Raw genomic sequence first — 25,384 nt, 5'->3', positions numbered from 1 at the left:
ACGATGCGAGCACATTCTTGTACTTGACGACATGCAACAGACACAAGGGCATGACGATCTTAACCATGACCATTGAAGCACATGTAATGCGTCACATCATCTAAAGGGCTTCTTTCTGCAGTTTTTGTTTTGTCAGCCAGCGTCGTTTCAGTGTTGGTCATTTGTTTTAACCTGTACGATAGGATCGCAGGTCGAATATGTTTGCGTTGTGTCTGTGGTAACCCAGAGCCAGCTCATCGCAAGTGGGCGGGAGTCAACGATGAAAACATTTTCTTGCATTACATTGCAGTTAGATCTGAAATCTTTCGTTGAAAATGGACAGGCGCGACAGAAAACCAACAGAAAATATAATTTACTGTCGTCCCATGAGTCAGCATAAAATGGAGACGCTGGAGCGTTGTTATAGCACACTGACAACTTCTTTCGCTTCGGAACCCCAGGATCCCCCGACAACGTCAGGAAGAACGTTTGAAGCTGGAGGGTATCGTTTGACAAAAGTCAATCTCATTCACTTCTGGACCTGCCGTTTTGCACAGAACTTCCTGCAAAGGCTCGCAAAGTGCATGCTTAGCTCCGTGGCGACATACATTTTTTCTTACTGAGAACCTTAGTCTCCGAGCAACGTTCCTAGAATACCCGCACCACTGAATGCGAGCAGTAATTTCCAGCTATTATAAAACCGCTTCACTGATACTCTTCGGTCCGAAGTTTGCAAAAAAAAAAAAAAAGAGGAGGATACAAGTTGCCTCTTGAATGGCCAGGTAATAGACTTGATACAAACGAGCGTGTGCTACAGGCAAACTTGCCGATCATCCAGCAAACTGCGTGCGATCCTTTTGAGATCAGACGTGGTGACCGTTAGTCGCTTCACGACGCCCCTACAAGAAGGTTATGTTGGTCACTGCCACGAACGCGGCGAATTGTATTCCAATGGCAGTGCAGTCTCCAGATTGTGTTGAATTGGTTCGTTAGTCTACCAATGGTATTATAGATGGCGACACCCTGATGAGTGCATATTCAGATAGGTCAGGTCAGATCACTGTGGTCAGCGGTCGGCTGGTTTAAGTTGAACGGCCACGAAGGCTTCGGATGAGTTTGCGTGTGCCAGCTTAAGAATCTTGAGCAGCCACACACAAGCGTGAGTCAAGATCGCTGATTTGTGATCCACGGTAGCTGAAGCGTCCAAGCTGGACGGTCCAAGGGGCTCTAACAAGCGTCCAGCGACTTATACTTTTCGACTCGAGAATGGCGTGGTTGTTGTAACGTGCGTTGTTCGGCCTGAAGTTCAGGTTTTCATTTGATCATTCGCTAGGGGTGAAAAGGCACAAGGTTTGCGCAATTCAACGTCCAATGCGACGCCATTATGCTTCCATGCTCTTGAGCAACGCCATCCATGTACAGCCAACGCTTTTTCGCCAAGTTTAATGCTGCGCGAGTACTGTGTTAAGCAATCTGCTGCAGCACAGCTAATGTACAAGATGTCGACTTTACGGTGGATAGTATCGAACTGAGACCGCTACACAAGTATTGGGTACTGCGTGCCCTTGCCGTCGCTGCCAGCCTCGCCTACACAGGAAGTTGCAAGTAGCCTCAGACATTGAACATCGCTCTGGACAGCGGCTTGTAGACAGCCACCTGCTGCTTGTCATCGCCATGCTCATTGGCTGCCAGAAATAGTGCAACTGCACAAAAACATTTGCCAATTCACAATTTGCCTCACATTCTCGACGCAACACCACCGCGAGTGCATGGTCATTTTGCCCGCTTCACATCGGCGTCGTTAAACTTCTAGCAGGTCTGGACATTGCTCTCAACTCTGCGAACGTCCGTTATGAGGCGACTGCGACGATACCAAAACTCCTTTTACTGACAAATTCTGTCCGTTGCCATTTTCAGACTAATAACGCCCCATGCCGGCCTCCAAGAAGCGCATTCAGAACCGCGGCACGCTCAACGTGGGCACACAGCAAGTGCCCGCTTCATTGAAAGACTGGGTGCACATTTGGCACGGCGTCAAAGTGAACAATGGGTTCGAGGACACGTCTATTTTCCACGCCGGCTCGCGTATCGAGGAAATGCCGTTTTGGAAACAGTTCATCCGATTGCCAGCCAATTCTCTATTTCCCAGAGTTTTTACGAGCTCGAACCCAAGAAAACCATACAAAGATTTTCTCTACGTGTTGCTGAATATGCGGTGGCCTATGCTACTGACCGTATTGCTCGGGGTTTTCATGATTAATATTTTCTTTTTCGCGGCGATTACGTGTTTTGTCTGTGGAGAACCGACGAATTTCTTCGAGGCTTTCGACTTGAGTTACCAGACTTTTACCACAATTGGCTTCGGCGTTGTATACCCCACACACACTTGTGGCAATGTGAGCATGTCGGTGGAGTCGTTTGCGTCCATGATGATTGTGTCGGCCATCACGGGTCTGGTATTTGCCAAATTTGCAAAACCACAAGCCAAAGTGGCGTTCAGTAAGGTTTGCGTTGTACAACCCTACGGGAAAAAATATTTAGCACTTGTGGTACGAGTTGCCAATGCTACACAGTCACGAGATGTGACTCACGATGTTATCATGGAAGCAGTTTTCAAGGTAAATTTACTGCGTGTGGAGCACAAGACGAAGCACATTCGAGCACATGACGACGAAGTCTCGGAAAAGCGACGACGCTCGCGTATAGCGGCTAATTTCATGGTTCCAGAGGCTGTAGATGCTGTAAATGACCCCGCTTGCTCGTCTACAAAAGTTCTGACTTCGTATAACCTCAAATTGCTGCAAAATAACTTCATCACGTTCCGTATGGGCGTGGCTGTGGTACACGTGATTGACGAGAACAGTCCGCTCTACGGAATGTCCAAGAACGACATTGCTCAGTCCGATATGCTCGTAGAAGTGGCCATGTCAGGTGTTGATTCCACCCTTCAAGACACAGTATCCGAGCGGTATATCTACACTGCAGCGAATATGATATGGGGTTATCGTTTCGCCGAGTTGCTGGAGTTTAACGAGAAAAACGCAGAAGTTATCATGAACTTTGCCAAGCTCAGCGCCGTGGAAGCTGCTCCCATTGACGATGTCCGTTATCTCAAGCCAATCCTCTCTGACAGTAACCCTTATGAGAACGGAGATAGCGGATATACTCACAATGTGGCTCACCGACGACCTCATCGGAAGTCAAGAGCATCTCTTCATCAGGAAGACAATCCGTATCATGACGAAGCGATCCACGAAGTTCCAGAAGAGTACACGGAGCCTATCATGGTGAGTTCGAGGTCCAATTCATGGGACGCACAGTCAGCAGACAATTCACCTGCTCAGCCACATCCTCCTGTTTCGTTTCCGAAGAAGAATGGCCCAAAGAAGTTTGCCATGGGGTTAGAACCGTTGTTCGAGCCACTACTACAGCAGCCATTTGGAACACAACGGATACCAAAGGCCCCGTCCGCTGAAACTAAAGCTGCTCAAAGGGGAGGGTTGCGAGTATGGAGAGCAGATGAACAGCCAAGTGTACAGGAAGGACGACGAAGACACACTACGCTGCAGTTGCCAAAGGGCAACTCAATTGTTCAACGTCGTAATAGCTGTGGGGTAGAGCAAAACAGCCAGGCTATTGGTCGCGGCTCCTTTGCGAGCCCAGGTGGTCTGCGAGCAAAGGACCTCCTTCAACGAGAAATGGCTGGAACTGTTCTGGATGACGATACCAGTACAATCTCTCAAGAAGACAAAGATTTGGAGGCTGTGGATGTCGACATTGATGATAACGACAGCGGAGAGGAGGATACCAGTCGACCACGTATGCGAGCTCAATCTTCCGCGTCTGCTGTGTCGATCGAAGTGGAGGACACTCCTCGATTCCTACGTATCCAGCCAGTCCACATCCCGAAATCCTTCAGCTTTATGCGGTTTTACCAAAGCGCTCTTCACGTGGGCTGGCCAAAGATCACGTTCGTGTTCATACTTTCGTTCTTAGCTCTCAATTTTGGCTTCGGACTGCTGTATTGGTTTGACATTAGCCGCATTGCGGTATACGACGACGTCGTGGTTTCGGACTACGAGTTGGCGTTCTACATGAGCGTCCACACACTTGCTACCATTGGATACGGGTCCATTGCACCGAAGCCGGACGCTGGTTACATGAATATCATCGTGTTCGTCGAATCGATGGTGGGAATCATCACGGTGACGATCATCACAGGCATCGCATGGTCAAAATTTGCTCGACCTCGAGCTCACATCCATTTTTCGGCCAAGATGACGATTTCTACCATCTACGGTCACCGTTGCCTCGTGTTTCGAGCTGCTAACACCAGACACTCGGGCGAGGTACACGAGAACTTCTTCCGCATAGGTGTGATCCTCACAAATCGACGCACAGGTCTTCGACAAATGTACGACGTACCGCTCGTGACTGCAGAGTGGCCGTCTATCAAGCTACCAGCGACGCTCATCCATGTTATCAACGAGAACTCGCCATTCTACAAGTTCCATTCGACGGAGGATCTCTCGCAGTCTCGCGTTGCTGTCATCGCGTTGCTTACGGGTCTTGACACAACCTTCTCGGAGAATGTGTATGCGCGCAAAATGTACTTCTGGGACGACTTTGCCTACGATATGCGCTTTGCAGACTTCGCTGTGATCGAGCGTGACCGCGTAATTGTGGACTACAAACTCTTCGATCAACTCCTACCTGAAGACAGAGACGAACACGTTAGCACCACGCCAGTGCTCTCCGTGAGGTCTTCGACCGCTGATTTGGTTTAACACTTACCGATGCTGTACTTTAGTAGCTTGTTGCATAAGTAAATTGAGCATACACCAAATTCACAAATGCACCAAGTAGGTTTCCAAACGACTACTGTAGTTTATTGTAGATGTGGAGCGGGCGGCGCTGTATCCTCGCCAGTCCAAGCAGTTTAACACCCTACCTACGTCACGTTTACCAGCGGCCACGACCGCCACCGTATCCGCCACGACCACGGCCACCACCGCCGCCACGACCAACCAGGTCGCGTAGCTCACGAGGAACTTCCTGTTCAGCTTCCTCCATGATCTTCACCAGTGGACCAGCCAGTCTGCTGTTGTTGGACGCAGTGAAGAACGAAATCGACGTACCCTTGTTGCCAGCACGAGCCGTACGACCGATACGGTGGATGTAGTCCTCAATGTTCTTCGGCATATCGAAGTTCACCACGTAGCGGATATCCTTGATATCCAGACCACGAGAAGCAACATCCGTAGCGACCAGGATCTGAATCCTGCCCTCCTTGAACTCACGCAGCACATAGTCACGCTCCTCCTGGGACTTGTTACCGTGGATGGCCTTGCACATGTACCGAGTGTTGCGCAAGTTACGACTCAGCTCATCAGCACCACGCTTCGTCTCGCAGAAAATGATGATACGGCCGCCCTCGTAGATGTCACGCAGATGGTCCTGCAGCGCATTGTACTTCTGGTGGTCGTCCATGACCTCCACGATCTGCTTGATCCTCTTGTTGGCGGTCAAATCCAACGAGCCAACAGTGACCTGAATAAAGTCCGTCAAGAAATCGTTGGCAAGCGCCACAATCTCCTTGGGCCACGTTGCCGACCACATGAGCGTCTGACGGTCAGGTCGGATCTGGCTCACGATCTTGCGTAGTTGCGGCTCGAAACCCATATCCAGCATACGATCAGCCTCGTCGAGCACCAGGTACGTCACACGACGCAGGTTCGTCTTGCCCATGCTAAGCATGTCAATCATACGACCAGGAGTGCAGATACAGATCTCCACTCCGCGACGAAGGTCAGCGATCTGACCGCCCTTGGGGACACCGCCGTACACACAGGTGTTCTTGATCTTGGAGCTAGCGCCAAACTTGTTGCATTCCGCCTGGATCTGTACAGCCAGCTCACGCGTGGGGGCAATAATCAGCACAATAGGACCGTCGCCAGGCTGCAGGTAAGGCTACATGAATCAAAACAGAACGAACATACAGGTGGTTAGTTCACACTGTCGAATAAACGGGCAAGTAGTTGCACGAGAAAGCAAACACAAGCGAGCGCCGAGGGATTTGAGGTGTTCGCATGCTGCTTTTTCTTCTGGCCATCGCCCACAACGCACCAATGCAGTTTTTCGCACCGATCGATTGTCAGGAGGACGTCAGAGAAGAAGAAAAGCAGCCGTGGTCAACCGTCGGTCGTGCCGGACCAAAAATCTGTCGAAGTCTGTTGGCGGATACTCTTTTCCTTCGTAAACGTGTTACCACGTACAAAAGAGAACCTGTTTTATCTCCACCAACTTGACCGGCACTCCAACACAGCAGACTGCGATCCGAACCAAACTGAAGTGACGAAAGGCACGCAAATGGCGCTCAATGGGGACGAATTTCCCTCACTAGCGCGCATTACGTGCATCAATCACGCGTTTCAAACCCTCGTCTCACGTGTTGTGTCCCGTTCAGCGCATCCAATCATGTGCGCGAACGACCGTCGTGTGCTATACACAACTTTGCTATCAACTCCCATCAGCGCACAAGCGCCGCGAGAGATGCGTCAAATCCACTGAAAAGACTCTGCAGCAGAATACGAACCTGTGCGTTAATGTGCACGATTGCTGGCAGCAAGAAAGCCAGCGTCTTGCCGGATCCCGTGGCCGAAATGCCGACCATGTCGCGTCCTGAAAGAGCCATAGGCCAGCCCTGGCACTGGATGGGTGTGGGCTTGTCGAAGCCCAGACGTACCACCTCCTCCAGCACATACTCGGGGAAAGAAGCCTCCTCGAACGACAGCACGCACTTAGGCACGCCCTTGCCGGATACAATAATCTGATTGTCGCGTTTCCACTTTTCGTACTCCTCTTCCGAGCGCTTGGACACGTCTGGGTGCTCATAGTAGAAGTTCTTCTCGAAGACCGGCAGCTTCGAGATGTCCCATTGGATGTGAGTGTCTAGGTTGGAACCCAAGTCGCCTCCACCACCGAAGCCACCGCCACCGCCGCCACGACCGCCTCCACCATAGCCGCCGCCACCTCCTCCGTAGCCACCGCCACCGCCACCGTAGCCACCGCCACCTCCTCCGTAGCCACCACCACCGTAGCCACCGCCGCCTCGCGAGCCGCCACCGTAGCCGCCACCACCGTAGCCACCGCCACCGCCTCCGCCGTAGTCGCGACGCGAGGAAGAGTCGCCGTATCGGTCACTGCCGCCGCCGTACATGATCAAGAGTGATGGTCTTTTTGACTGGTGGATGCCTCTTGCGTACTACCGGTCGTTTCGGCGAATGGGTAAGATGGAGCCAAAGGCATACAATGATCATTTTAGACGGGGAATGGTGTAGACGATTTTTGGTTGGCTGCTGCGAGTGCGGGATTTCCTGCAATCAGATGTCACAGCTCTTACCATTCGTGGAAAATTCGCTTCAACAAGTGATGATTGGAAGAAAAAAATTGCAATCTTTTTGACGTGTTAGTGCAACATGAACGCAAGACTGGCAGTTGGAGAGAGCATGAGCCCGTTGTATTGTGCGCCGTTGACAGAGCAAGCAAGCGCAGAAAACGATGGGACGGGGTCCTTGCCTCGCTCCAGTTAATGGTTGATTTGGGGGACAGTTGCAGCCCCCATTCTACGCTTTCTACGCTAGTATCGTGCGCTCGTACGAGGCGAACTGTTGGTTGGCTTCCGAGATGCTCACCTCGATCTTCCGCACGCCGCGATCCTGTAAACGGTAATGATTAAACAAGAAGTTGTAAGAAATTGTTTTCAAGCAATTGCAATGCATACGACACGTATTCCTTACCAGGAGTGCAACGAGCGTGAATGCGTCAATGAGTTGGTTGCTCTGAACAAAGGGCAAAGGCATGAGCAACAGGTTTCCATCTCGATAGTAACAAAAGCCAATAGGTTGCAGCCACGTACGATGTAAATTGCAAGTTCCTCGGCCGACGAATGCACGATCGGCAGCAGCGAGCAATCCGCCTTGGGGAAGCTGAACTTCGCCATGTCTTCCGTTAGAATGTGAACATTCGTGCCGTCAAACGAAATCTGGAATCGCAAAACAAAGAGATGAGCACCTAACAACATTAGACTAACAGCAATCATCGTTTCTCTACCTTCAACGCATCGCTGTTCATTGGCACTAGGAAAGATTCGTTCAGGTCCTTGCAGATGACTCGCGAGATTTTCTTGATCTCACCAAAGTCCACCACGTAGCCATCCGGGCCAACCTGTCCAGTGATAGTGACAGCCAAACGGTAATTGTGTCCATGCAGCTTCTCGCGAAATCCCTACAACACGTATACAGAGCCGATTGTTTAGTATTGCATCCATCTAGCCAAAACTCCAACGATGCTCTGCATACCTTGTAGGCAATAAAGTGCGCGGCGTTGAACTTCATGTAGTCTTTGGACACGTGCACCTTGAACACCTCGTTGTAGCCGGTGCCCATGGGGTTGGGCGTGGGCACTGGGGCCACTACCGGTATAGTCGCCGGTACAGAAGGAGCAGCGGCAGCAACGTTGGTCGCTACGTCTGTCTTCACCGTCTGTGGTGCAGCTCGGGCAGTCGTGTTGCTGTTTGTCGGCGACGCAGCGCCACGGAACGGCTGGATCTGAGCCTTGATGTCGTCCGGCGTCTTGACGCAGCCGCGCAGATGCGACGCCCAGCGATCCACATTGCGCGAAGTGATCTCCTTGGCGCAGTAGCAGCACTTGATGTTGCCGTCGCCGGCATCGCGCGTCACGTACATTTTAACGATGGCCTTCTGGTCTGCGGAGAGCTCCTTGCCCATATTTGATGCTGCAGAGCTTCGTCTGCGTCTCTTGCTCTCTGGTGTGATCGACTGGGGCGTGGAGCTCTGCGCTTCCTGCTCACTGATCTTTTTCTGCTCCAGCTCCTGCTCCTGATCAACTGACAGCATGGCGGCAGCGACGCCAGAAGCACTGGTTCCGACTGCTCTCCCTTGATGAAAATCACCAACAGACGCATCTGATTGGTGGAAAAATAACGTTTGGTGTGTGATACACATTTCTATGATCGTAAGAAAAACTTTAACACGTCCTAGTATGGACTGGAGGGTGGAAACATGACACACAAGACTGATAGACGGAATTATATAATAATGTATGACAGCAGCGCGCTCACTCGTGCATAATTCTGCTTCAGCGGCGGCGCTCTATTGGTCGGAGACAGCACGCGGCACAACACTCAAGAAGAAGTTCATGCTCACGCCGAGCAACAGGCCGACCTTTTGTTTGCGAGGAACGGATCGATCGAGTAGCTAGCGTAAAGAGATAACAAGCCGCATCAGACACTGGATCAAGAAGATATCATCAGCAGACGCATACACCACTCACCATCAGAAGCATAAATACACCAAGCAGGAGACCCATTAAGAACCCCCACAGAAATTCAGTGCCAGTGCCTTCGTTATCAGCTGCCAGAATGGAGTTGTTCATGCCGTTCATGTCAATCTGCGCATCCATTGCAATACGAGCCGTGGGTACAACATTGAGCGCTAATAAGTGGGCACATAAAGTTAGCCATCTGAAATCCTTTCTCATTACTGAAAGTGAGGTCGTACCGAACTCGGACTGCGGTCCTTGTGACGCCATCCACTCCTCTTCCAGGCGATATATCCGGTCCTCACTGCTCTCGCCAGGGACGCGTTCCGCCTGACTGATAAAAACCGAGAGCTGCGGGTAGAAATACAGACGCAGCGCCTGGATCTCCTCCCGACTGAGTCGATCACGGAGTCTGTCGAAGCCTCTCCTAGTGGACGGATCATCTCGCTCCTCTGGTTCGCTATCCGTAGCTGCCATCTATAGTATTTTATACATTACATCACTCAGTCCAAACACAAGAAATGACAGCAAATCTTCTCCTACCTGGTTAACGACGGCTTTGGGAGGTGCTGAGCTGATAGCGCAGTGGACAAAGTCCTCGCTCTTGACCTTGCAGCTCTCAAGTGTAGCCTTGTCGTCTGAAAGCATCTTGCCTTGGTGGATCAGACGCAGGAACTTGCCCTCGGCGTTGGCCTTCTTCTTCACGAGCTCCTTGAGCTCCCCCACGGTGGCCGAGGGGAAGATCTCCACACGTAGTGGCTTTTCGCTGAGGGTTTTAACCTTCAGCACAAGCTTGCCATTGTGGTCGTCATTGATTGTGATGCCCACAGCGTCGTCCGATAACTAAATAAAATTAAAAATAAAAATTATAAGCCCACTTTCTATCTTCAACATGGAGCACAAAGGCAATCAAAGTACGAATGCCCTACCAGCGGCTTCTCCTCTGTGATATTCTCTGTGTGTTCGGGCTGCATCATGCTGCTCCAGTTGATCGATAAGGCGCTTGCACGCCTTCCTCGACCGCTCAGCGCCGCCGCTCCTGCCTGCCTCGCGCTGCTATTTGGTCTGTGCGGTTTTCTCCGCTTTTTTACTGCGGGTAGGGTGACTAAAGCCAGTTGGATCTCTGTTCTACGATTGGAGAAAAAGATCCATCTCTTTTCCGCCAATCCAATACCTGCATTTTGTAGTTCAAATTTGGCGCGTTTGGTTGCTCTATGACTATGATGCTCAAGACGCAGGATACGGCTGCGGCTTGCGAACCATCATCCAAGAGCGATGCCGTGCAGGTTGCCGTCCGCGTGCGACCTTTGAGCACTATTGAGGCTTCGCAAGGCTCGAAAGTCTGCGTACACGTTGAGGATGCCAACGTCCTGCTGGCTGACAAGTGTTTCCACTTCGACGCTGCATTCCCACCGACGACGCAGCAGGTGTACTGGCGAAAAAATGCAAAGCCGATGCTATTTTACGCATGTGTTAACATCGCTATGCTCGCTGCAATGAATTTGATGCAGGAGATCATCTACACAACACTGGTCGCCCCGATAGTCGACCAGTTCTTCAGTGGCTACAACGCAACCGTGTTTGCGTACGGCCAGACCGGATCTGGCAAGACGTAAGTGAAGATCAAGAAGTGACCTGGTGATTATCTAATTTACGCTTGCGCTGCAAAGATTCACAATGGGCAACGACTTCGGATCAAGCGCTGCTCTTAGCAACCGTGGTGTCATTCCGCGTGTTATAGAGACTGTAAGTATTAATATTTGACGCACGTGGAGATTCATTTTAATACTGACAAAACGCTTGCTATGTGCCCAGGTTTTTAAGAGAATAAACGCCTCAAGAAGCTCGCAACGTTTTGTTATTAAGTTGTCGTATTTGGAGGTGCGTAGCTATACTTTTCTAATGTTGATATCGAGCACGGCGTGATGATCTCATTAAATTGCTACAGATCTTAAACGAAGAAATTCGTGACCTCCTTCCCAAGATTTCCTCGGATAAATTACGCCAGATGCTGTCCGTACGAGGCGATGGGGATCGAGGGATTATCGTTCATGGACTTCAAGAACACACAGTGAAGTCGGCTGACGAAGCGCTGAAGCTACTTCGCTCTGGTGCAGTATCACGTGCTACAGCTGCAACAAGTATGAACGGCAAGTCAAGCCGCTCACACGCTATCTGTACAATATCAATGGAGTATCGTGAGGCCGCGGACGGCGTCAAGGAGACGCGATTTTCCAAGTTCCACCTCGTGGACTTGGCCGGCTCCGAACGCGTGCGACGTACCAACACACAAGGAGCTCGGTTCAAAGAGGGTGTGAGCATTAACCGGGGGCTATTAGCTCTAGGCAACGTCATCAATGCACTGTCGGAGCGCAACCGGACCGCACATGTTCCTTATCGAGACTCCAAGCTCACGCGCTTGCTTCAAGACAGTCTCGGTGGTAATGGCAAGACACTTATGATTGCATGTATCAGCCCAGCCGACGTGAACCAGGAGGAGACCACCAATTCACTACGGTATGCTGCACGATCAAGGAAAATCGAGAACCAAGCAGTCATCAACACGGACAGGAATGAGGTGGAGCTTCAACGACCCGATATTTCTCGTTCTAGCGCTGTCAGCTCTCTCGAGGAAGCTAATCGGAGGCTGACGGAAGAACTTCGACTCGCAAATGCGGCTAAGTACAAGTGGAAAAGAATCGCTGAGGAGCTGAGTAAAGAACTGCAGGTATTGAAGGATCAAGCCTCAAAGAAACCTGCTAAAAAGCGAAAGAAACGGGAGTCCTACGAAACGATGGAGACGTTTTTCAGCAGTAGCGACGAAGAAGAAGACAACATTGAAAACGATCCGGACTACGTGAATGACGAACATCGAAGCAGCAAGAGAAGTAAAGTTAACAATTCCTCAGTCACTGATGACGTAATGGACGAAATCGACGAGATGCTGGAGACCAGTGCAGCTTCCTGTTGCGCTTGTCAAGGCAAATGTGCAACGAAGGCATGCGCTTGCAAGTCGCAGAGTCGTGTTTGTAGCACTGAATGTTCGTGCCATTCAGAGAAATGCAGGAATCGTCAGCATGAAGACACACAAGGTGACACTCCGCGTGTCGATCATCACGAAGGAGCTGAATTTGCGGCTCCATCAACTCCAACGAGGCAGGACGCACTTCAAACTGTTGTCACGACAACACCTGTGATCGACTTGATGTCACCGTAACCCCTGTGATAAAGACTCAGGTTAATTCATGCATTAGTTGACCGCTATATTGCTCACTTGCTGCGTTCATGAAGCGACAAAACGTCTACAGTGCAAACCTTTTTACCTCATGACAAGTCTCCGAAGAGATCCATGTCTATAGGTTCCGTCTTCTCCGTCATAAAGTCGGTGTCATCCTCGTCGTCCGTGTCGGACGAGGCATGATGACGCGCCGCGGCCTTTTCAGCACGACGAGTGGGCGTACGGATGCTGACACCGTTCGAGTTTTTGCCATTGCTGCTGCCTACGCTGCCGGTTCCTTTGTGCTCGCTCGTTTTGGAACGCGTCCGGATGACCAGCGCAGCTTCCTTGGGCTTCTGATACTGGTACGTGTTATTGTTACTGGACGAATACTTGGCACGCAACGCCCGCGTCTTCTCTTCGCTCTTCTTGGCCAAGAAGTTCTGGATAAGCTGGCGCTCGTGGTTGTTCATAAATGTCATTTGTACGTTCGTATCGATGACCAAAAAGAGCTCCTGGTATTCAGACTCCTGGTTTGCGAAGGCCGCAGCAGGCGAGAACTCGTAAGAAACCACTTCAAGGATATCAATCGAATCGCGATGATACGGGATACGAGCGAACGCCAAGCGCTCTGTAGGGATCGACAAAGCAGCGCTAGCAGCATTTGCCAAGTACGTATCGGGATGCTTCTCTTCCTCCGAACTGGAAATGATCACCTCGTGTCTCATGTTCTTAACAAACCTCCACGTCGCGCGGTTCACATAGGCAAATTCAACGATCCGGTGGTTGATTTCCGAGGTCTCCGGCTCCGTCAAAAGCTCCGCCACGATGCTTCTGCCTTCGTACACTGCCAGTTTAGATGCTTCCACGAGCTTCTGACTGTCCACCAACACGCTAGTCATAGTGCTTTGACGCAGATCGCGTAGACGAACGTGAGACGGAGTCAACTTGCTGTCATCTACCAATTTTTTCTCCACTAACTCGTCCCACACCTTCTTACGGATATCTTCCACCAGCATCTCCTCGCTGATCACCACTTGGCTCACGAAAGTCAGCAACGAGTCATCTTTACCCGTTGACACCAGCACCTCATCAATGTCAAACGTATCCTGTCCGTCAGCGTTCGTGACGGTAGGCTGGTCGTGGCTGCTGTCACCGCTCTCTGGAGATGCTGAACCAGTGTTTGTCGGGTTGTAGAACATCAGTCTGAAGTTGTACTCGCCCGTATTCAACGGAGTACCCTCCAACGCAAAGACTGTGTGGTTGGAGCCGATCGACAGCTTGGATAGCGTGCTGTCAATCGCCTTGATCTCTACGCCAGCGCTGTTGATGCCTCGAAGCAGCTTGAATTTGTCCAAAGGGAGGCCGATCTTGGCACTAATCCGCTCCTTTAGTGTACGAATCGTCTCTCGTCGGTCGATGCGAATAGGCTCGGCCGGACTAGTCAAGTATTTGAAGTTGACTGTAATCATGTTGGCTTCACGCTCAAAGAAAGCCTCAGCTGGTGACGGGAGGCCAAGATCGGGGGTCTCCTCGAAGTACAACTCAGTTCCATTCATCAGGTGCAAATCCATCTTTAGTCGTAACTTCAGAGTGCGCTCTTCCTCGTTGGCGTTTAGAATTTTAGCTGCAGAGATGCTGTATGTGGTCGCACTCTTCTTGATGAGGCGGATCTTCTGGTCAGCAGGGACTGAAAACTTCTTGGCGACAAGAGCGCAGAGCGATCCCACGTTCGCGTCCTCGTCCACCTGAACACACCTTGCCATGAATGCACCGGGTGTCTTGCTGCTCTTGTTTGCATCATCAACAAAGCGTCGGACGAAGAGCTGGAGCTTGGTCGGGTCATGATCCTCCCATTTTTCATCGTCGCTCTTCACCTCAAGGAACATCTGCTGGCCAGCGTAGATTCCTAACGCCGACAGAGTCATGTCCTCTTTGTCGTTGTACGTGTCCGATAACAAACAGTTATAGTCGTTATACCCGCGCAGCCGTACATTTTCTATGGATGGGACTACTACGTCTTTCTCCTTGGCAAACTCCTTGCACGCTATCTCCAGCACTTCGCGGATCGTTGCGGTCTTGTACACATGAATGGCTTTCTCTAAATTCTTGGGCTTGGCGCCTTTCATAAAGAACTTGACCTGCACTTTCTTGGCCATTTCAATCCGTTCCTGCTCAAGCCTGTGGATTTTCTCCTCGTCCGCGCGGATCCTGTCTTTCAAGTACTGCGGGATGCTCTCCGGCAAGATCGCATTAACATTCTTCTGGGCATCAACCAGCCGATACAGCAGCATGTACGCGCACGTACTGTAACGCATACTGTAACCAGAACCACTAGCTCCTCCAAATGCGTTCTGTAGCTCCGTGTCGGAGATCTCGCTCACGTTGGAGTCGTTGAAATTGTACCATTTACCAGTGTCTAGAGATTTAATGTACGCGTAGTAATGGCCACCCAGTGCGCTGCCAGAGTGGATGAGAACCGAGTACAATTCGTACACATGAGGTCCTGACCGTTTGATCATGACTTCTGGGTCAAACGTCGGGCTCCACGTATCAAACGAGCTTGCACCGTCCGCATCTTCTTCGTTGATATCATCCTCCTTCTCATCGAACGTCACCGGCTGTGATTCATCCATTGACGACAGTCGATGCATGCGTCCACCCATCGCTGCAAGTGCTGGTGGTGGCGGTGGTGAAGAAGACATTGCAGGCACTGTATCTTCTAACGATTTGTGGTTCTTACCTTCCAATTCGTGACGTTCCATCGACATTTTCCTGGCGATTTTTCCACGAACGCCTCCATTCTCGTCACTCACGTACGAGTTCATGTCCAGATATTTGGGGAATGTCACCTTGTTGTGCAACTTGATGCGATTCATCGTAGCATAGTCAAAGTCAAAGCGCTTAAGCTGCAGCATCAAAATATACGGCAATTTCGAGAACTTGAGTCCCTTAATAGCGTCTCGCTTCACCTTGCACCGGTCACACATCCACTGGTTCTCTTTATTCAGCATTTCTGGCTTTAGAAACAGCTCGATCGCTTCCTCCACTGTCTTCATCATCTCCGTCGAGCCAAACGGTCGAATAACTAGCGACAAATCCAGAAAATTATCAATCCTAGAGCTCTCGTAGCCGCACTCACAACACTGCACGTAATCCTTCAGTGATCCCTGGTATAAATCGTTCACCAGATTCTCGTTCACGGTGCCTTTAAAAGTCTTTTCCAGTGCGTCCAACAGCACTCTACACAGTTCCTGGACGTCGTGTTGCTGGAATACGTCTGCTCCTGTCCATCCGAAGCTCTTGGTCAAAGCCTTAGTGGAAATAGAGTCTTGTGTGGTCAGCTGCAGCTTGGCAAATAGGTTTTGCAGCTGCAACGGGATGTTATCCTCGTCTGCTTCTTCTTCGTCGTCTTCTTCTTTATCTTCTTGTTCTTGACTCTCCAACCTCTTGGCTGATCGATGGCTCGTCCAATTGTACAAGCCCTGGCGGAATTCAGGTGTCATGAACATGCTCTGTAGCAGGCTGTTCATGTAGCAAGTAGCTCCTTGGTTAGACAGGCCTGTGAAGACCTTTCTGGGTCGATTATAGCCCCCCGAACTGCTGTAGCTGCTGCCTCCGTTGCTTGTGTATCCTGGAGAGTCGTAGAGACCCTCGAGGCCAGATGAACTGTACGTAGTTAGCGCTGTGGACTGTACACTTGGGCTGCTGGCTGTAGGACCGTCATCATCTTCGTCCTGGGCGGCACGCGGCAGCTGCGTCAACACGGACGCCACTTGAGCGCGATGCTGCTGACGAGAGGTCGAGAACTCGTCCTCGTCGCTGGAGTCCCAGCCGGTGGGCGTGGATTTCGGTAGATCTGCAGGGCGCCAGTCGCTCATGCTTAGACACTATCGAGAATTTGGCTACTGAGATCTATTATGGCGGTGAGGGAGGATTTTGGTGTACTGAACATGAAAAAACAGAGTACAGTGATAGAGTGGGTATAAGGGACTCGGACGTTGGTGGTCAGCTAGCGAGAAAGATAGAGATGGGTGAGAGCTCAAGCACGAATATCTGGAACACTTTGGACTATGCAAAACAGTTGTGGTCTTAGATATCATCGCTAGTCTGACTTCGACGAGTTTTCAGAGACTTCTACACCATGCGTGGCGTGGGAGACATGTTCTTCGCCAGTGGCAGCTCCTCGTCTGAGTCTTCGGAACCATAGAAAGCTCGTTCACGCTTGATCGAGAAAGAGTCCGATAGGAAGTCCAGCTCGCCAGCACGTAGTTTTTCTTTTCGCCACATCGTGTAGCAGACGACCAATGCAACGGCATACAACATGGCTGAGCAGCATCAAATTTTAACGAAATCACCGCACACAACCCAGAGAGTAGCAAATAACACACGCATATTAGCAGTCAAGAATCGATTAATTGACTCGCATATGAAGGACGCACCGGCTTCAAAACATGCGTTGGCACCGGAATTAGGCGTCTTTGCGTTGAGAATGTACATGGGCTGTAGCTTGAGCAGCGATCCCACCACCACCTATCACAAATACACATAATAAATAATGAAAAGAGTGTAAGCACGCGTAATTCTATTGCTGGGCAGCGCTAATAGACCACCGAAAGCGTCACGTCAGTGTACCAGGAAAACGAAGCCCACGAAGCTGAAGATGGTGCCGCACAAATAGCCTGTCGAGAGGTGAACCAAACATCAACAGACAGAGGACACTAGGGTCAGCCAACCGGGTAACGAATAAACCGAAACAGACTTCGCCAGTCGCCGCGTACCTCCTCCGCTCATGCTGCAGTCTGATACTGGAGGACTTCTTCTTGTCAATCCAGCTGGCTACTGTACTCCGTCCCTAGGAGTATTGACCAATCAAGACGTCATTTGGATGGATACATCAAATTCGATGTTTCTCACACCAATGATGGTGTACGCAACATTTTGAAGTTGACGTCAACTATGCCAGTGCGTGAAAATGCACTTCTTAGAGCGATGACTTCTCACTTTCCGATTCGCCTATCATGGGTGTGGTTAGGAAGCTGCGCGTGCTGTGTATGCATGGATATCGCACCAATGCCAAGATCATGGAGGATCAGACGCGCGGGCTGCGCAAGGCGCTGGCTCCACACGCCGAGTTCGTGTTCTTGAACGGGCCCATCGAAGCCCGTGGACCTTCGGACGACGTTATCGAGAAACTCTACGACGATAACAAGCCATTCTACGAATGGGGAAGCTTCACGGAGCGCGAGCGGCCGCACCGATTGGACCCGGAGACGCAGGAGATTGAATATCTGGACGGCGGATGGTACCACGACTATGTGGACTGGGACACCACGGTCAAGTATATGGACGAACAGCTCCCCAAACTCGGACCTATTGACGCGGTTGTGGGCTTCTCTCAAGGGGCACAGACAATGACAGCGCTGACGATGTGGTACCTGCATCACCACAATAAGCGATGGTGGAAGTGCTGCGTCAGTGTTTGTGGTCCGCGCGTGCGTGGGGCTGCATTGCGTCCATTGTTCGAGCACCCGGATGGTACTAAGAAGTTGGTTCCAATGCCATCGATTCACATTGTTGGAAAGACGGACAAGTGGCGTAGCGGATGCTACGAATTGGTGGACATGTACGAGGATCAGCCCGAGGGAGCAGCTCGCGACAAGTTCGTGTTCGAGCACGACACAGGCCACAGGTTTCCTAGTGGAGAGCGACACGAACAGCTTTACGAAGACGTGGCACAGATCATTCGCTCGCACTGCGAGTCACCGTCTGCAAGTGAGTGGATCGCCTAAATATCTTACAGCAAAGGCAACAATATACACAAAGGCTGCAAATAAATGTGTTGCGTTATTAAAAAAAAAATAGGCTGCTTTGTAGCTCTCGCAGTGCCAAATAGTCACCAACTCAATAAAAATATTCAACTAAAACATCGATGACAGCGTCATGCCTTCCGTTGGGCGAGCTGTGGCTCGAAAATGCGTCACTTCGTAGAAGTCCGTTCACTTGGCTGGCGCAATTGTTTGCAACAGCGTGCCTTGAATGAGCTGGTCTCCATTCTTGCCACTAACGACAAGTGGAACGGACTGGAGCAAGGCAGACTCCATGGTAATCTTCTTTTGTTTGTAGTCGAAGTCACGCTTAGCCTTCAGGAACGCAGCCGAGTTGCCTTCTGCCTCGGCATTCGCCAGAATCTTCTCCGCTTCCTTCTCCGCAGCTTGAATTCTTGCGTCTCCCTTCACCTTGGCAACGTTCACGAACTGCTCAAAGTCCGTCTTGAGGTTGTTGAGCTCCACCAACGGCACAGCTTTGCGTTTCACGGTCTTAGCAGTCGCAGTGGCCACAGCATCAGCCTTGTAACCTTCCGCCGCTTTGATCTTGTTTTCGTTTCTCGACACATGCTCAGCAACTGTAACTTGTGCCTTGGCCTCAGCGATCGTGCGTCGCTCGTCACGAATGATAGCGGCACGAACACTTTCAGCCTGTAGATCTTGGATCGCACGCTCATTGTTCTTCTCTAACGCGGTGAGGTTCTGCGTTTCCTGGTTTAGCAGAATACGCATCTGATTCTCATGATTCTTCTCTTGTTCTTCCATGCGCGTCTTGAACGCCGTAGTCTCTTCCAGCGTCCTGGAGAGCGCTTGTGGCAAATCCACATTAGTCACTTTGACGTTGTGGATAAAGACACCGAAGGACTTAAGTTTGGCATTCAGATCCGTCTTCATGCCCATGGCAAACTCCTCTCGAAGATCATGCACCTGATCATGACGCACTGAGTGTACGAGGCCGCGAATGGCCTCCTCTGTCAAGCTGTAGAGCAGCTCGTCGAAGCGATGCGCACCCAAAGTGTACACGAATGTGTAGGCGTCGTCCTCAGTGGGGCCGATCTGGAAGCTGATGGAGATATCGATATCCACCATCACATTGTCGGAGGTGGGGCATCCGCGCACAGGGTTCGAGTAGGTCACTGCCTGCTTGGTGACGATGTGCGAGACGCGATTCCAGGCCGGCCAGAACATCTTGAGACCAGGATCCATCATACCAGCGTGGGCGTTCCACTTTTGCTTGAGCACCCAAAGCCCCGACGGCACTTTCATGAACAAGGTGATCAACGTCGGGTAGCTGGGCGTGAGAACGATCGGGATCCGACCATCCGTCACCTTGGCGTTGAAGGTCTTCATGGCATCGATGGGTTTGCGGATGTCTTTCTGCACCAGGTGATTCACGCGGTAGCTGTAGCGAGTCGCGGGCGTTGACGACGAAGTCATCATTGTCGGTTGTGGTAGTTAGTGAATTTGAAAATGGTTGTTCTTCAACGAGGAACTGAGAAAATGAAAGCGAGAGTGAAGGTTAAAGACGAAAGTGTAGCTACCAAAATGTATCTACATTTTTTACATCTGCTTTCTTTTCGTTGCTGTTTCTTTTCCACGAAGTGTAGCCATAAACCTGTATCCACATTTCTGTCGCCGACAAGTTGAAGTGCGTGTCATTCCTGAATTTTCAGTCAAACACTCAAGACAAATTCTCTCTCCATGGGCTGTGGCGGCAGTAAACTCAGTGCGGACATGCTCCCCGGTGGTTCGCAACACCAGACGCGGCTGCTGTACCGCAATACATGGCGTGTGGATGCCGCCAACCGCGTCTTCGGCGCCTGCTACGACGGCAACACCGTTGTGATCATCAATCCGGGTCGTAGCCCTGTGAAGCCCTACATCCGCGTGCCTGAGGGCACGTATGCTCTCGTGCAACACCAAGGACGCGACGTGGACTACGTCAAGTCGGACGGCAGTCGCACGCCCGTGTGGCCCCCAGGGATGCACTTCGCCTCGGTCTTCACCAAGGTGGCCCACCTCGTCACCAAGCAATACATTGTGTTCGACACACCCGTTAAGGGTTGCAAGACCGCGGACGACGTGACCGTCGGCATCGATATGTGTCTGATCCTCCGAATCATGGGGGACGAGTCCAAGGGCGAAGACCCTGAGCTCGTTCGCCGCTTCGTGTACGAATTAGGTCCGAATGGGCTCGAAGTTCAGCTTCGGGCTGCGCAAGATGAAGCTGTACGCGCTCTGGCTCGTAGTGTTGAGCACACGGAAGTATACCAGCTTCGAGACGGCACCATGCGCGAGAGATTCAAGACGGGAGCGCTCAATTTCCGCACCAACCGGCCAGTTAACGACGAGTTCCACTCCCCCAAGATGAAAAAGACGGAGGATACTCCGTCGGAAGAGAGGGTGATGTACTGCGTTACTGAAGACATCAAGCGCAGCTTGAACGACCAGTTCAACACGTACGGCGTGCAAATTACCAGCGTTGCGATCACCAACGTCACCCTTCCGCAGGAATTCCAGAGGCAGATGGAGAGCCGTACGACACACTTGAGCGCCATCAAGGAGCAGAATATGAAGCAGATGAGTGACATGCAAATGTTGCAGTACAAAGAGGAGATCGACACGACCAAACTCAAGCGCAGAATGATGTACATGGAGGAGGAGCAGACGGGTAAGGCCAAGTGTGCTGAGATTCGCAAAGGTATCGATCTCATCAACGCACAGACGAAACTCACAGACGAAGAGATCAACCAGAAGACTGCTGTGATCTGCAACAACCGTGACGTCGAAGCAGCCTTGAAGATTGCAGAGATTGAGGCTGAGACTGTGCGTATCGCGGCTGAAATTAATGCTCACTGCGATGCCGAAATCGGGCTCATTAACGCCGAGAAGGCTGCACTGCAAATGCAGTTGGAGGCAACGACTGATGAAGTCCGAGTCACTTCGGAGTCAAAGGCTGCAGAGATCGTCGCTCGCGCTGAAGGATCTGCTGTGAAAAAGCTGGAGAAGTACCGAGAGCATGTGCTCGAAATGAGGAAGTTGGACATGTTGGGCTCGCTCGCGAAGAACAAGAAGACAGTGGTGTCAGGTGATACGTCCAACAGCCTTTTGTCGGAGGTGTTGGTGGCGAATCGTCAGGGCAACGTTATGCTCAACATCGACGGGCTGATGAGTAAAGCCGGCGGTGGCGGCTTCGTCTGAGCACACGATGGATAAGTGCTGTTCTACCGATTGAAGGTAGGCCCCGCAGACTTTTAGTGACGTATTATATATTTTTTCCATGTAGTGCTACTAACAAACCAAGTAATAAACAGTAACCAAGCTTAAATCGTGTACTTGCATTGCCAACTACGAAGACCGATCGTTTGAAAAAAGGAAGAAGAAATAATAGCCTACTAGTAGATCTTACTATCCAGTTCCTCCAGTACTTTGAAGAGCTTGGTCTGGTCGAAGCTGTTGTCGTACACTCCGTCCAGCGTCTTGAACAGCTCTTCGACTAGGAAATCGGCCGTCCTCCAGCCAGCATGACCATCAATGACCGCGAACAGGTGGAACTGCTCAATGTTTTCCACCACACACCGATCTTCATTGGAATGCCTTTCGGCCCAGCCCCATTGCGATAGTGACCCCACGCCCAGCAGCGCGATACCGTTCTTCTTGCTCTCCGCGGTTGCAGCACCAGTACGTTTCGAAGCGGCTTGCTCGTCCCGCTCGTCCTCCTCGTTGGTTACGTTGTCCTTCAATGCGTGTATCGTGTCTCCGCCGGTTATGGTCTCTGCGACGTCTTTAGTGCCCTTGTCAGCGCGTGGGTCAGCTGGTTCAGCGTTCATTGCGATGGTGGAAGAATAATACTTGGTTGCTGGAAAACCGTTATCCAACTGATCATCGTTTCCAATCAATTGTCACTTCACGTTCACCTTGGGTTTTCCATCTCGAGATAACAGTTTGAAAAGTTACATGCAAGTTAGCTGACACTTTCAACACATTCCTTTGTACCACTAAAAAGGTACATAGTAGGTGATCTCTTTTTCGCTTACGTCAAATTCGGCACGTGAGGCGTCGCATCGGTGTCTTGTCAACCTCCTCCTTCTTCAGACACCAATTTACGAGCACCAAGATATCCATGTCATCTGCCACTCCTATTACTTCTCCTCCGACCAAGAAACTTCGTGTTTTGTGTCTTCATGGCTTCCGAACAAATATCCAAGTGATGGAAAGTCAGACACGCGGGTTGCGAGACTCGTTAGGTCCCAACGCCGAGTTTGTCTTCCTCAACGGGCCGTTCGAAGCGCGCGGACCAACCGATGAGGTTATTGAGCGCATGTTCGGCAAAACTGCGCCATTCTACGAGTGGTGGGCTGCTCGGTATCTGGAGAAGGAGGAACGTGAGGACATTGAAGCCGAGGAGGGCGTACCAAGAGGCACTACGAAGCGCTGGTGCCTCGAGTTTGAGGACATCGACCAGGGAATTGAGTATATGGACGAGAAACTGAACGAGCTGGGCGAGTTCGACCTGGCCGTGGGCTTTTCACAAGGCGCCATCATGCTCACGATCCTGTCCATGTGGTACCTGAAGAAGACCGACAAGCGTTGGTGGAAACTCCTACTCTGCGTCTGCGGCGTGTACCCGAGAGGTATTAACGTCCGCGAGCTGTTCGAAACGCATGAAGGAGAGCAAATTCTGGTACCGTTCCCGTCAATCCACGTCGTGGGGCAGAAGGACAGTTTGTATGAGGAATCTTTGGTCCTGACAGATATGTTCACAGAGAACCCCAAGGGCAGTCCGTTGCCAAGACTCTTACTGGAACACGACGGTGGACACAAATTCCCAACTCCTAAGCGACACAAGCAGTTTTACGAGGACTTGGCGAGCACTATTTGGCAGTTCTTCGACGACACCCGCCAGAGCTCCGTTGCAAGACTTTAAGCAGTAGCAGTGTTTTATAGAGAAGAATAAACCAACTTCCCATGTTTCTTGTTGAACCAAGTTGATGCGAACCTTATCATTGTTATCTTCATTGCCAATTTGTACACGTCATCGTTGAAGTTGGCCTTGCTCAGTCGACATTTTGATGCACGGCCGCCACTTGTCAATTCTTCATCATGGTGATTGTAGCTGAGAATCTGCCTGTCCCTAGGGCGCTAAATCCGCCCCCATTTGAGTCCTCCAAGAAGATTCGCGTGTTATGTTTGCACGGGTTTCGCACCAACAAGGCGGTCATGATGGACCAAACGCGCGGGATTCGCACTGCGCTGGGGGATTCTGCCGAGTTTGTGATGCTCAACGGCACGTATGAAGCTCGAGGGACGAGTGACCCGATGGTCGAGAGTGCGTACAAGGCGAGCGCTCCGTTTTACGAATGGTTTGAGAACCAATTAGCAGATGGATCTCCGTTACTGTACAACGACGCAGAGTCATCTGCCAAGGCGCGCCTCCAAAGTGGTGCGGATAAAGGAGAAGACCATGCATGGAGTCTGTCATACAAGGGCATTGAGCAGTCAATGATAAGGATCGACGAGGAACTTCGTCGTCAGGGTCCGTTCGACATCGTCATAGGGTTCTCTCAGGGCGCGGCGCTGTTAACGATTTTGACGATGTGGTACCTGCGCCATGGCAACGTGCGCTGGTGGAAACTCGTGATCTGCGTTGGTGGCGTGGACGTGAGTGGTGTCAATGTGAAATCACTCTTCCTGGACATGTCAGGGGACCGCGTTCTTGTGCCTCTGCCTTCGATTCATCTAATTGGAAAGACGGACCCACTTTATCATGAATCTCACCGATTGGCGTTGTCGTGGGCGGATAAAGCGGAGCCTAATGCGTTCAAGAAGCGAATCTTCGTACACGACGGCGGACATAAATTCCCTTCTGCTTCTAGAAACAGCGAGTTTTACGCAGAGCTTGGCCGGATCATCAAACAGCACTGCAACAAGGGAATCGAGACTGCGGCTTCGAGATTGTAACCAATACTATGTAGTACATGTATCAAAATGTTACACGATGAACTACTTTGTAACTTTCGACCAACAAAAATGAAAAGCCAGCAATTCGATATGTTTCGTCATTTCATCATCGTTGAAACTCGTCGAGGTTAGATAGAATATGCCCGACGCTTGTCAAAACTGTTACTGGTAATATTAGTTAGTTAGCACAGAAGTGAAACAATACGAAAAACAAAATAAACAATGTGCACGTTAAACGACTTCATTACTTGGCTACGAGCTGTTTGTTCACGTCACTGGAACACTCGTTATTGTTGCGTAGCGAGCTGGGTCGCTTAAGCTCAAAGACCGAGAGCCGTGCAGTTGGGTGTGAAGCTCTCTGCGAGCTCCAGAACGTTGATCGACACGGTGCCGAAGTTGATCACGCAGTCTGCTGGCTCGAGGGCCAGGAGATCAGCGATGAGCGAGTGGCAGTCCGGTGTCAAGCACATGAGCAAGATCTGGGACTCGGTGGGGTAGGCCGATGGCGGCACGAACGTGTAACCCGATGCGGTCTGGCACGAATCAAGGTACTGGTCGTCGCCCAGGGCTAGTAGCTTGACAGTCTCCGAGATTGGGCACGCAGTGTTACTGTAAGCGGAAGACTGCGTGGCGAGGCAGGCAACAGTGGCGGCAGCGGCGTAGGCGAAAGTCTTCATGGTGCTGAGATACAGAAGGTGAAGTGGGAAGCTTGTGTTGGAGCTTGGAGGGAAATTGGATAATGATTTTTTTGTCAAGCCACGAAAATGCTGGCCACGCGTTGAAGATGGCGAAAATCTCCCGTCAAACAGCGAGCGCCGCCGACGTTATAGTGCATCGCGGGAAGATGGAAAGCGTGGTTCGTGTGTGGCCATTGCAGCGAGGACGTCTCGCATGAGGCACTTTTTGCTGTGCTCACTTCAACATGGATGATGACGTTAAGCTAGACTTTCTTTTTGTAAGTGACAATGGTAAGTTTCCCTGAACGAATTGTGACTTGCATCCCGTGACTACCGTGGCACGGCGTAAAGCTTGGTGCGAGGTTGCTGATCATGCAGAA

At 51.0% G+C, this 25,384-nt stretch overlaps 14 protein-coding genes across 17 annotated transcripts; 6 read left to right on the top strand and 8 right to left on the bottom strand.

Annotated features, from left to right (window-relative positions):
• The first annotated feature begins 1,488 nt into the window (after nucleotides 1-1,488).
• Nucleotides 1,489-4,855, top strand: PPTG_05415. 2 transcript variants are annotated; one of them, XM_008898960.1, is made up of 2 exons: nucleotides 1,489-1,795; nucleotides 1,897-4,855. In XM_008898960.1, the coding sequence occupies exon 2, from the start codon at nucleotides 1,911-1,913 to the stop codon at nucleotides 4,764-4,766; it is 2,856 nt and encodes a 951-aa protein (XP_008897208.1). In that variant the 5' UTR covers nucleotides 1,489-1,795; nucleotides 1,897-1,910; the 3' UTR covers nucleotides 4,767-4,855. The 2 variants fall into 2 exon arrangements, with proteins under 2 accessions (XP_008897208.1, XP_008897209.1); XM_008898961.1 differs by lacking the exon at nucleotides 1,489-1,795 and adding an exon at nucleotides 1,808-1,824.
• On the bottom strand, nucleotides 4,805-7,260 carry PPTG_05414 (hypothetical protein). Its single transcript, XM_008898959.1, has 2 exons — nucleotides 6,575-7,260; nucleotides 4,805-5,949 (listed from the first exon to the last, which is right to left on the bottom strand). Exons 1-2 carry the CDS (start codon nucleotides 7,196-7,198, stop codon nucleotides 4,942-4,944), a joined length of 1,632 nt encoding a protein of 543 aa, XP_008897207.1. The 5' UTR covers nucleotides 7,199-7,260; the 3' UTR covers nucleotides 4,805-4,941.
• A 152-nt stretch (nucleotides 7,261-7,412) lies between these two features.
• Nucleotides 7,413-8,955, bottom strand: PPTG_05413. 2 transcript variants are annotated; one of them, XM_008898958.1, is made up of 5 exons: nucleotides 8,340-8,955; nucleotides 8,092-8,265; nucleotides 7,898-8,023; nucleotides 7,779-7,820; nucleotides 7,413-7,697 (listed from the first exon to the last, which is right to left on the bottom strand). In XM_008898958.1, exons 1-5 carry the CDS (start codon nucleotides 8,895-8,897, stop codon nucleotides 7,614-7,616), a joined length of 984 nt encoding a protein of 327 aa, XP_008897206.1. In that variant the 5' UTR covers nucleotides 8,898-8,955; the 3' UTR covers nucleotides 7,413-7,613. The 2 variants fall into 2 exon arrangements, with proteins under 2 accessions (XP_008897206.1, XP_008897205.1); XM_008898957.1 differs by having other exon boundaries at nucleotides 7,779-8,023.
• Nucleotides 8,956-8,983: 28 nt separating this feature from the next.
• PPTG_05412 (hypothetical protein) lies at nucleotides 8,984-10,410 on the bottom strand. Its single transcript, XM_008898956.1, has 5 exons — nucleotides 10,251-10,410; nucleotides 9,865-10,164; nucleotides 9,561-9,798; nucleotides 9,334-9,494; nucleotides 8,984-9,257 (listed from the first exon to the last, which is right to left on the bottom strand). The coding sequence occupies exons 1-5, from the start codon at nucleotides 10,296-10,298 to the stop codon at nucleotides 9,153-9,155; spliced, it is 852 nt and encodes a 283-aa protein (XP_008897204.1). The 5' UTR covers nucleotides 10,299-10,410; the 3' UTR covers nucleotides 8,984-9,152.
• A 102-nt stretch (nucleotides 10,411-10,512) lies between these two features.
• Nucleotides 10,513-12,649, top strand: PPTG_05411. 2 transcript variants are annotated; one of them, XM_008898954.1, is made up of 5 exons: nucleotides 10,513-10,748; nucleotides 10,833-10,933; nucleotides 10,992-11,067; nucleotides 11,137-11,202; nucleotides 11,270-12,649. In XM_008898954.1, exons 1-5 carry the CDS (start codon nucleotides 10,536-10,538, stop codon nucleotides 12,536-12,538), a joined length of 1,725 nt encoding a protein of 574 aa, XP_008897202.1. In that variant the 5' UTR covers nucleotides 10,513-10,535; the 3' UTR covers nucleotides 12,539-12,649. The 2 variants fall into 2 exon arrangements, with proteins under 2 accessions (XP_008897202.1, XP_008897203.1); XM_008898955.1 differs by having other exon boundaries at nucleotides 10,513-11,067.
• Nucleotides 12,131-16,604, bottom strand: PPTG_05410 (hypothetical protein). The gene has a single exon (XM_008898953.1). It carries the CDS (start codon nucleotides 16,417-16,419, stop codon nucleotides 12,646-12,648), a length of 3,774 nt encoding a protein of 1,257 aa, XP_008897201.1. The 5' UTR covers nucleotides 16,420-16,604; the 3' UTR covers nucleotides 12,131-12,645.
• PPTG_05409 (hypothetical protein) lies at nucleotides 16,519-17,456 on the bottom strand. Its single transcript, XM_008898952.1, has 4 exons — nucleotides 17,320-17,456; nucleotides 17,174-17,220; nucleotides 16,981-17,071; nucleotides 16,519-16,866 (listed from the first exon to the last, which is right to left on the bottom strand). Exons 1-4 carry the CDS (start codon nucleotides 17,330-17,332, stop codon nucleotides 16,676-16,678), a joined length of 342 nt encoding a protein of 113 aa, XP_008897200.1. The 5' UTR covers nucleotides 17,333-17,456; the 3' UTR covers nucleotides 16,519-16,675.
• A 36-nt stretch (nucleotides 17,457-17,492) lies between these two features.
• Nucleotides 17,493-18,481, top strand: PPTG_05408 (hypothetical protein). Its single transcript, XM_008898951.1, has one exon. It carries the CDS (start codon nucleotides 17,560-17,562, stop codon nucleotides 18,328-18,330), a length of 771 nt encoding a protein of 256 aa, XP_008897199.1. The 5' UTR covers nucleotides 17,493-17,559; the 3' UTR covers nucleotides 18,331-18,481.
• PPTG_05407 (hypothetical protein) lies at nucleotides 18,364-19,867 on the bottom strand. The gene has a single exon (XM_008898950.1). The coding sequence runs from the start codon at nucleotides 19,804-19,806 to the stop codon at nucleotides 18,538-18,540; it is 1,269 nt and encodes a 422-aa protein (XP_008897198.1). The 5' UTR covers nucleotides 19,807-19,867; the 3' UTR covers nucleotides 18,364-18,537.
• Nucleotides 19,868-20,035: 168 nt separating this feature from the next.
• Nucleotides 20,036-21,701, top strand: PPTG_05406 (hypothetical protein). Its single transcript, XM_008898949.1, has one exon. The coding sequence runs from the start codon at nucleotides 20,068-20,070 to the stop codon at nucleotides 21,565-21,567; it is 1,500 nt and encodes a 499-aa protein (XP_008897197.1). The 5' UTR covers nucleotides 20,036-20,067; the 3' UTR covers nucleotides 21,568-21,701.
• PPTG_05405 (hypothetical protein) lies at nucleotides 21,682-22,196 on the bottom strand (the record flags this gene model as incomplete). Its single annotated transcript, XM_008898948.1, has 1 exon — nucleotides 21,682-22,196. One exon carries the CDS (start codon nucleotides 22,194-22,196, stop codon nucleotides 21,762-21,764), a length of 435 nt encoding a protein of 144 aa, XP_008897196.1. The 3' UTR covers nucleotides 21,682-21,761.
• Nucleotides 22,197-22,362: 166 nt separating this feature from the next.
• Nucleotides 22,363-23,366, top strand: PPTG_05404 (hypothetical protein). The gene has a single exon (XM_008898947.1). It carries the CDS (start codon nucleotides 22,490-22,492, stop codon nucleotides 23,291-23,293), a length of 804 nt encoding a protein of 267 aa, XP_008897195.1. The 5' UTR covers nucleotides 22,363-22,489; the 3' UTR covers nucleotides 23,294-23,366.
• Nucleotides 23,367-23,440: 74 nt separating this feature from the next.
• PPTG_05403 (hypothetical protein) lies at nucleotides 23,441-24,417 on the top strand. The gene has a single exon (XM_008898946.1). The coding sequence runs from the start codon at nucleotides 23,470-23,472 to the stop codon at nucleotides 24,325-24,327; it is 858 nt and encodes a 285-aa protein (XP_008897194.1). The 5' UTR covers nucleotides 23,441-23,469; the 3' UTR covers nucleotides 24,328-24,417.
• Nucleotides 24,418-24,551: 134 nt separating this feature from the next.
• Nucleotides 24,552-25,055, bottom strand: PPTG_05402 (hypothetical protein). Its single transcript, XM_008898945.1, has one exon. The coding sequence runs from the start codon at nucleotides 25,002-25,004 to the stop codon at nucleotides 24,648-24,650; it is 357 nt and encodes a 118-aa protein (XP_008897193.1). The 5' UTR covers nucleotides 25,005-25,055; the 3' UTR covers nucleotides 24,552-24,647.
• Between the last annotated feature and the right edge of the window lie 329 nt (nucleotides 25,056-25,384).

Source organism: Phytophthora parasitica, assembly GCF_000247585.1.
Source record: "Phytophthora parasitica INRA-310 unplaced genomic scaffold supercont2.7, whole genome shotgun sequence".
Classification (NCBI taxonomy): domain Eukaryota; phylum Oomycota; class Peronosporomycetes; order Peronosporales; family Peronosporaceae; genus Phytophthora; species Phytophthora nicotianae.
Note: the sequence above shows the minus strand (reverse complement) of the source record. Positions and strands in the feature narration are given on the sequence as shown.

What these genes read in the sequence shown, in the direction of transcription:
- PPTG_05409 (XM_008898952.1), bottom strand. An exon ending in TCGTGGGCTTCGTTTTCCTG is followed by an intron (nt 17,072 to 17,173) that starts GTACACTGACGT and finishes TATTTGTGATAG; the next exon opens with GTGGTGGTGGGATCGCTGCT. An exon ending in CAACGCATGTTTTGAAGCCG is followed by an intron (nt 16,867 to 16,980) that starts GTGCGTCCTTCA and finishes GATGCTGCTCAG; the next exon opens with CCATGTTGTATGCCGTTGCA.
- PPTG_05413 (XM_008898957.1), bottom strand. Translation starts at nt 8,897, where the DNA reads ATGCTGTCAGTTGATCAGGAGCAGGAGCTGGAGCAGAAAAAGATCAGT. An exon ending in CGCACTTTATTGCCTACAAG is followed by an intron (nt 8,266 to 8,339) that starts GTATGCAGAGCA and finishes TACGTGTTGTAG; the next exon opens with GGATTTCGCGAGAAGCTGCA. An exon ending in TGAACAGCGATGCGTTGAAG is followed by an intron (nt 8,024 to 8,091) that starts GTAGAGAAACGA and finishes TTGCGATTCCAG; the next exon opens with ATTTCGTTTGACGGCACGAA.
- PPTG_05403 (XM_008898946.1), top strand. Translation starts at nt 23,470, where the DNA reads ATGGTGATTGTAGCTGAGAATCTGCCTGTCCCTAGGGCGCTAAATCCG.
- PPTG_05404 (XM_008898947.1), top strand. Translation starts at nt 22,490, where the DNA reads ATGTCATCTGCCACTCCTATTACTTCTCCTCCGACCAAGAAACTTCGT.
- PPTG_05406 (XM_008898949.1), top strand. Translation starts at nt 20,068, where the DNA reads ATGGGCTGTGGCGGCAGTAAACTCAGTGCGGACATGCTCCCCGGTGGT.
- PPTG_05408 (XM_008898951.1), top strand. Translation starts at nt 17,560, where the DNA reads ATGGGTGTGGTTAGGAAGCTGCGCGTGCTGTGTATGCATGGATATCGC.
- PPTG_05411 (XM_008898954.1), top strand. Translation starts at nt 10,536, where the DNA reads ATGACTATGATGCTCAAGACGCAGGATACGGCTGCGGCTTGCGAACCA. An exon ending in TTCCGCGTGTTATAGAGACT is followed by an intron (nt 11,068 to 11,136) that starts GTAAGTATTAAT and finishes CTATGTGCCCAG; the next exon opens with GTTTTTAAGAGAATAAACGC. An exon ending in TTAAGTTGTCGTATTTGGAG is followed by an intron (nt 11,203 to 11,269) that starts GTGCGTAGCTAT and finishes AAATTGCTACAG; the next exon opens with ATCTTAAACGAAGAAATTCG.
- PPTG_05415 (XM_008898960.1), top strand. Translation starts at nt 1,911, where the DNA reads ATGCCGGCCTCCAAGAAGCGCATTCAGAACCGCGGCACGCTCAACGTG.
- PPTG_05412 (XM_008898956.1), bottom strand. Translation starts at nt 10,298, where the DNA reads ATGATGCAGCCCGAACACACAGAGAATATCACAGAGGAGAAGCCGCTG. An exon ending in CCAAAGCCGTCGTTAACCAG is followed by an intron (nt 9,799 to 9,864) that starts GTAGGAGAAGAT and finishes AAAATACTATAG; the next exon opens with ATGGCAGCTACGGATAGCGA. An exon ending in AGGACCGCAGTCCGAGTTCG is followed by an intron (nt 9,495 to 9,560) that starts GTACGACCTCAC and finishes CCCACTTATTAG; the next exon opens with CGCTCAATGTTGTACCCACG.
- PPTG_05414 (XM_008898959.1), bottom strand. Translation starts at nt 7,198, where the DNA reads ATGTACGGCGGCGGCAGTGACCGATACGGCGACTCTTCCTCGCGTCGC. An exon ending in TCGTGCACATTAACGCACAG is followed by an intron (nt 5,950 to 6,574) that starts GTTCGTATTCTG and finishes TGATTCATGTAG; the next exon opens with CCTTACCTGCAGCCTGGCGA.
- PPTG_05402 (XM_008898945.1), bottom strand. Translation starts at nt 25,004, where the DNA reads ATGAAGACTTTCGCCTACGCCGCTGCCGCCACTGTTGCCTGCCTCGCC.
- PPTG_05410 (XM_008898953.1), bottom strand. Translation starts at nt 16,419, where the DNA reads ATGAGCGACTGGCGCCCTGCAGATCTACCGAAATCCACGCCCACCGGC.
- PPTG_05407 (XM_008898950.1), bottom strand. Translation starts at nt 19,806, where the DNA reads ATGATGACTTCGTCGTCAACGCCCGCGACTCGCTACAGCTACCGCGTG.